The 7,490-nt window shown below is 47.6% G+C and overlaps 1 protein-coding gene across 2 annotated transcripts in view; it reads left to right on the top strand.

Annotated features, from left to right (window-relative positions):
* The first annotated feature begins 2,846 nt into the window (after positions 1-2,846).
* The window catches only part of LOC115651102 (olfactory receptor 4S2-like), a 49,506-nt gene continuing 44,862 nt past the window's right edge, over positions 2,847-7,490 (top strand). For both annotated transcript variants that reach the window (XM_030561987.1, XM_030561984.1), the window contains exon 1: positions 2,847-3,441. In XM_030561987.1, coding sequence (XP_030417847.1) covers positions 3,165-3,441 — 277 coding nt within the window. In that variant the 5' untranslated portion in view covers positions 2,847-3,164. The remainder of the gene's footprint in view (positions 3,442-7,490) is intronic.

The raw sequence follows: 7,490 nt of genomic DNA, 5'->3' as shown, positions 1-7,490 counted from the left end.
CTGGGTTGTGTGAGAACTTGTGCCTCAGGGTTTTCTTTGCAATATAGCCATGTCGTATAGTCCCAAATGTAGCCCTTTAATTAGCTCAGCTGGGCCTAAGCTGCTCTGATGCGGGGGAGCTGGGTCTGCATGATTTGCAGAAATGCTTAGGTTGCTTTCAGGCTGCTTCTGTAAAATGGGTCCATCCTGTGATCAGATGGGTAGCATTCTTTAGGACCACTTAGCCAAAGATCAGACTTGGCCCTTCCATGTAGTGTAAGAGGGTTGTGTGTGCTTGTTTGTAGGTTTCTAGATTTTACAGCAATTCCAGTGTGACTCAAATGATAACATACTTATAGTACAGAACTCTCTATAAAGTTGAAGGACTGCTGATAAGATGCCTCACCACCATGGCAAGGGAGAAATGAGGGTTCAGGAACTGGGATGGATCAAGACATAAACACTATAGGCCCTTTACCTGTGCCTCAGCTTCAGGAGTCATGAGATTACAGCAGAACCTCGGCTTTCATTTTAAGCAAAGATTTTAGCGCTGAAGAAAAGTTGGCTGCTGCTGAGAACTGATCAAAGCAGCAAACAAAGTACAAGCATTTATAAAAGACGCTTGGTTCTTTTAAAAGAATTTTGTAATGTAGTTGATGGGGCATTTAAAAAATTAATCCTAATTAAACACATGCAAGTTTCTCCTCAAGCTTGCCAATCACTGGCCTTCTCCATGTTCCTACCCAATAGGATCTAAAATTTGCTTCTCCTTCTGCCCTTTTCAGCGCATCCTTAAGGTATTTATCATCATTCAAGACTCATCATATGCAAAGGTTAGGAATAAAGAATTCTGAGGGTGAAGAGAGCCAAGGTAAATTTGAAAACAAATGTACAGAAATCGGATTGCAGTTGTTCATTAAATGTTACATGAGTTTACTTAGCTAGAAAAAAACTTCTCTATTTTAAACATTCTACCACCGTGGATGATACCTTGCCTGGTAAGGAGGTAGACAGGGCTGGTGCCTCCAGATAAGAAGTGGATAATTTGTGGCAATGGAGCAGAGGCAGTGTGTGACTCCTGCGTTTGGGGAGGCTGGGCGGCATGAGTGCTGGAAGCTCCCTAGAAACTGGGGGAGCCACCAGCACGTGGACTGTGGCCCCACCCGCTGCTCTGCCCTGAGGCTGACACCCACTTGGCCTCCTTCCCCCGAGGCCTCGCCCATGTTCACCCAGGGCCGGTGCAACCCATTAGGTGACCTAGGTGGTTGCCTAGGGCGCTAGCATTTGGGGGGCTGAATTTTGGGTCTTTCGGCAGCTGATTGGCACTGCAAGCCTAGGAGGTGGAGAAGTGGAGTGGTGATGGTGTGCTCGGGGAGGAGGCAGAGCAGAGGTGAGCTGGGGCTGGGAGCTGCCTCACAGCTCCCCAGGCCGGGGGGAGCTGCAGTGGGGGGGGGGCACCTCAGGGCAGAAGAGGGGAGATTCCACAGTGGGGGTGCCTCAGGGCAGGGGGGTGGAGAGCTGCCGTGGGGGGGGCACCTTAGGGCGGGAGGGGGCGGAGAGCTGCCACAGGGCTGGGGGGAGGTGCAAGTTTCACTTAGGGTGCAAAACATCCTTGCACCCGCCCTGTGTTCACCCAACTCCACCCCACCCCTGGCCTCCCACCCCTAAGGCTCCGCCCACATACCCACCACTCGTGCCTCTTTGCCCCCTCCCCTGTGGCCCTACCCCATCCACTGTTCGTGCCTATCCACCCCAAGTGGTGGGCGGGGAGAGTACTCGGGGGAAGAGGTGGAGCAGGGGTGGGAAGAGGACAAGCAGGAGGACGGCCTCGGGGCGGAGCATGGCGGGGCTACAGCCCAGATGCCCTTTTGATGGCGGCACTCACTGGAGTTTTGTTGGCATGATTATGTCACTAGGGGTTGTGGTTTTATCAGGCCCCTGATTGGCGTAGCTATGCCGGCATAAGTTTTAAGTGTAGACCAGGCCAAAGCAGATCAAAGGTGATGCTTAAAAATGCTAATTACAGAGCTGCATTTTTGCATATTCCTCACTTCAATTCTGTCATTAATCACCATGATGGAAAAGGTGAGGGAAGGAAAAATCTTTCCCTGTTGAACTCTGTTTAGAAACTCTGAATTTTGTTACAGAAGCTGCTGCCATGTTTCGGGCCCTTCAGCGGCCTCTGTGATAACAACATCAAGCTTGCTACGAAGCTGTGGATCTCCAGCACCCCACTTGTGGCAACTCCATTGTGTGTCAGTGAACATGGGCGCTGAGGGACACTGGACTGAAGTTTTCAGTTCTCATCCTCTGCGGCTCCGTATCCCGTGGCAGGACTTGATCAGCAATGAGGATATGTGAAGCTGAACTCAGCAACTGCCATGGCTGCAGGTTCGGTGGATATAGTATTAGAATAGAAGACCGACAAATTCCAAAAGGTATTTACCAGGGAATGTTTCTACATGGCCAGTGGTTTTGTGGGCACGACAACATCGCCACTGCTAGACGGACCTTGGAAATTTTATTTTGAATTTCTTAGAAATAGTAAAACGGTCATACAACTTCATACAATTCTTCACCTGCTAGAGAGTTTTTAGTGTTTGCCAGGCACCTGGCAAAGCTTCAGTTCTGTCAGTTTGTTGATGTTTGGCCTCAGTGGCTGACCAGTTGAAACCTTCAGGATTGCAGTAAGGGGTGCATCAGATAGTTGTGTTCGGTATTTTGACTCGTTTATATTCATTGTGGAAAAAAGGGATGCTGCCTCTGTGGCTGACTCTGCCCAGCAACTAGTGATGGTATCTCTGTCCCTCTCTCCCAGCCAATGGGAGCTGTGGGGGGTGGCACCTGCAGCAAACATTGCCCTCACACCAGCAACCTGGCTGCATGAATCTCTCCTCGGTGGACCGCAGTGGGGAGGTTCTCGGGCCGCAGTTGGCCCATGGGCCGGGACTTTGAGACCTCTGCTTTAGGACCCCTTGCCTTTGGCACTGTGAACTGAACTGCCGAGGCCCGACGCAGAGATGTAAATTTCACTGGGATGTTTGTGAGCCAAAGACGCTAGAGTTTTAGTTTCATTTCCTGAACTTGTTCTCTCTTTGCAAAGATTTTTATTTTTTCCCCAGCCAAGTCTCTGACTCTGGCGGCCAGTTTGTGACTCCTTCTTGTACTGCCCCAGGGTTTGTGGTATGGCGAAGACTGTGACCGATCTCCTGCTGGAGACCCTGGAAGAGCTGGGGAAAGATGACCTCAAGCGATTCAAGTGGAAACTGAAGGAAATCAAGGTGGAAAACCAGTATAACAACATCCCCTGGGGCAAACTGGAGACAGCACGTCCTGTGGATGTCACCAAGGAATTGCTCAACTACTACGGGGAGCACTACAGGGTGGAGGTGACCATTCAAGTGCTGAGATCCATCCACCGGAGAGACCTGGCAGACAGACTCACCAAGGCAACACAAGCTGGTAAGAGAGTGACCAAGTTCCATCCCCATACGCAGGCTCCTGTTGCAGGATCTAAGCATCATTGTTGCAAAAATTTCACAGATCTAGCCTTTATAATTGCTTAAAAATATTAACTGTGTGTGGCAATGTCTGCCCCAGTCTCCAGATGACCTGGAACAAGAGCATTGAGGTTCATCTCAAAGCTGCTAGTGAATCCTGATGTCTGAACCCTAATGACAGAATACCAACATTGTTAACTCTTTAGGTGCTGATAATTTAAGGAGAAACATCCAGCAAGTCCCACAATCCTTCATTACCTCTTACCACTGTAGAAGCCCCCAGTGTTCCTTTCCCAGTTGCCGAAATCTGCAACAGTGTCTGCAGTGCAGCTCTGTGATCTCAAGGCAAAGTTATGTGGCACATTGAAAACTAACACTTATAGGGCAAGGTGAGATGCACTGAACTGGATATCAAATAAAATAGCACAGGAATTATGGTACTGGTTGTGTTATTCATTTATGCATTTAAGTCAATTAAACTCCTCTGTTTTTAAGAAGCCATTGGACTGCATGTTTGCTACACCAGAGAACCACAGAACTTGAGGGACCTTGCTGCAGAATTTAGGCCACAGAAATGATTCAAGGGCTAGAAAATATGTCTTGCAGTGAGAAACTTATGGAGCACAATCTGTTTACCTTATCAAATAGAAGATCAAAAGGTGACTTGATGACAGTGGGGAGGAAATACCAGGTACTAAAGGGCTCTTTAATCTAGAGACAAAAAGCAGAACTAGAACTAATGGATTGACGTTAAAACCAGATCTATTCCAATCAGAAATAAGACACCATTCTTGTGGCGGGGTGAGGGGAGAGAGGGGATGATTAACCATTGGAACTAATTCCCTGAGAAATGGAGGATTCTCCATCCTTTGATGGTGTCCAATCCTGCCTGGATGTCTCTTTCTAAAAAATGCTTCAGTCAGACACAAGTTATTGGGCTCAGTGCAGGGGTAACTGGGTGAAATTCTCTAGCCTGTTATACAGGAGATCAGACTAGATCCTCTGATAGTCCTTTCTGGCCCCAAACTCTGCGAATCTATGAAAAAAATCCTCTCTCCTAAAAAGGCACAGCCAGTTTGCTGGATTCTTGGCTGGCCACATATATATATCTTTTGGGCAGGCCAGCATCCAGCATCATTAAAATATGTTTGGGGGCTGGAATGAGGGGCAGGAAATAAGACTGAAAATCATCGACTCATAGAAATGTTGGGCTGGAAGGGACCTCGAGAGGTCATCTAGTCCAGCCCCTTGTGCTGAGGGAGGACCAAGTAAACCTAGACCTCCCTGACAGGTATTTGTCCAACCTGCTCTTAAAAACTTCCAGTGATGGGGATTACACAACCTCCTTTGGAAGCCTGGTCCAGAGCTTAACCGTCCTTAGAAAGTTTTCCCTAATATCTAACCTAGATCTACCATGCTGCAGATTAAGGCTGTTCTGTCTTGTCCTACCTTCAGTGGACATGGAAAGCAATTGATCACGGTCCTCTTTATAACAGCCCTTAACATATCTGAAGACTTATCAGGTCCCCCCTTGGTCTTCTTTTCTCAAGAGTAAACATGCCCCGTATTTTTAATCGTTCCTCATAGGTCAGGTTGCTTTCCTCTGGACTTTCTCCAGTGTATCCACATCTTTCCTTAAGCGTGGCACCCAGAATTGGACACAGTGCTGAGTAGAGCAGGACAATTACTTCCCATGTCGAACGTACAACACACATGTTAATACACCTGTAGTTGTAGTACTTTGGGGCTTTACCCAGGTCAGTATTGGATTCTGCCACTGCTGCCCTGTAACCCCGGGTGCTTCCTGCTGTGCAGCTTTAGCTCTGAGCCCTGATGCCAGCCATATGCCCACTGCACAAAAGTCTCACCCTGAGCTACTGCCAGCCCAGTTACTCCTTGCAGGTTGACCCCCAATGCCCCCTCATCCTGAATCTCCCCAAACCATCTTCCCTGTTGTTTCCTCTCACTGGACACTCATAGAGTTAACACCACATTTGCTGCCTCCAGAGCAAGGGCACACCACAACTTGTTAGCTGAGTGGAGGTGATACAGTCCACCTTAATGCACTATACTGAGACAATCTGATGTAAAACTAAGGCTAAGTTAATTAACAAAGAACATAGATTGATGTGATTTCAAGCCAGAGTAAAAGAGGCATGAAAGGGTTACAAAGCAAAACACGCTTTCTAATGTCAAAACTGAATTGTAGCAAGATATAGCTTTGACTAATGTTATTTCTTACTCACATCAATTTGTCAGCTTTCTTCAGACCTGTTTTAGCAGGAGGACCCATTTTGCACAAATACAAAGCATGGCTTCTTCGTTCTCTCAGGTGATGGATACCTCAAAGTCGTTCAGTAGTTCCTAATATCCCCAAATGTTATCTTTGGGCTTGTCTACATCACAAAGTTGCAGCGCTGGTGAGGGGGTTACAGCGCTGCAACTTAGGAGGTGTACACATCTGCAGGGCATCACCAGCGCTGCAACTCCCTGTTTGCAGCGCTGGCCGTACTCCCGTTTTGTCTCGGGTGGTGAGGATCCAGCGCTGGTGATCCAGCGCTGGTAATCAAGTGTAGACACTTACCAGCGCTTTTCTTGACCTCCGTGGAATAAGCAGGTATCCCAGCATACCTGAGGAAGCCTCTGGTAATCAAGCTGGTCTCCTTCCCCGGTTTGCTCTCGCGTTCCCCGAACAAGCAGGTCTCCTTCCCTGTGGTTTGCAGGGTGGTTCAGGGAACGCGAGAGCAAACCGCGGCGAAGCTGGTCTCCTTCCCCAGTTTGCTCTCGCGTTCCCCAAACCCCCCTTGAAGCCGCCCAACAGCACTGCAGTATGGCCACATCTAACACCACTTGCAGCGCTGGTTGCTGTAAGTGTGGCCACTCTGCAGCGTGGCCCTATACAGCTGTACTAATACAGCTGTAACAACCAGCGCTGCAAAATTTTAGATGTAGACATACCCTTTGTCTTAAAAGTTAGGAAGCTCTCCTGGAGGCTCAGCTTTCTGGGTTCACCAGAGAGCCGACACCAGGTAAATTTTCTCCTGTGATTTACAATGCAAATGATCTTCCTGACATCTCCAAAGCAAATGAATAGACCATGGACCCTTTCTCTGGTCACACCTAGTTTGATCTGCAGCTGAGCAAAAGAGGTGTTTGCCCGTCTCCTGCTTTGCCTTATTTTTCTGTTTATAGACTCCAAATTGTAATATAAGAGAATGTCCATCATTTCACATACAACATTGTTGCATAGAGTTCACATTGATATTAATACCAGCATGTTATAAGTTTTCAAATGATATTCTATAAGACACTTTTTAAATGAATAGCATGACAACAGCGTGTGAGGTGTATCGAGCTGGTCAGGCCAGCTAAGATTTACGGTTACATACCAGGATCACCTTGCCATCTGGCATTGGGGTGCTCTTAGGGTCACAACACCCCAGCATGATATTAGTCTTTTTTTGCAACTGCATCATATTTGTTGACTCATATTCAATTTGTGATCCAGTCTAACCTCCAGATCCTTTTCTGCTGTACTGCCGCCTAGCCAGTTATTCCCCATTTTGTAGCTGTGCATTTGAATTTTCCTTCCTAAGTGAAGTACTTTGCACTTGTCTTTATTGAATTTCACCTTGTTGATTTCAGACCAGTTCTCAAATTTGTCAAGGTTGTTTTGAATTCTAATCCTGTCCTCCAAAGTGCTTGCAACCTCTCCCAGCTTGATGTCATTTCCGAATGTTATAAGCATGATGCATGCATCCTTCAGCAACATTGAAAGGCACAGTAAAAAAATCTGGGGGCGGGCGAAGGGGATTTTCCCCTTTCATTTCCTGCACCTCATTAGCGGCACCTATGACAATACTACGTTTCTGATCTGGGTTTACTTCACTCCAGCAGCTGGGACTAGGGTGGAAATATTTCTGCCGTTCTTGCTTCTGAACACACATGGTGGGACTGGTTGGCAGCCCACCAATGCAGCTCCAGAGACAGGCAAATGGGATGCACCATATG

This window comes from Gopherus evgoodei, chromosome 4 (assembly GCF_007399415.2).
Source record: "Gopherus evgoodei ecotype Sinaloan lineage chromosome 4, rGopEvg1_v1.p, whole genome shotgun sequence".
NCBI lineage: Eukaryota > Metazoa > Chordata > Testudines > Testudinidae > Gopherus > Gopherus evgoodei.
The sequence above is the reverse complement of the archived record's forward strand: the minus strand, read 5'-3'. Positions and strand labels throughout refer to the sequence as shown.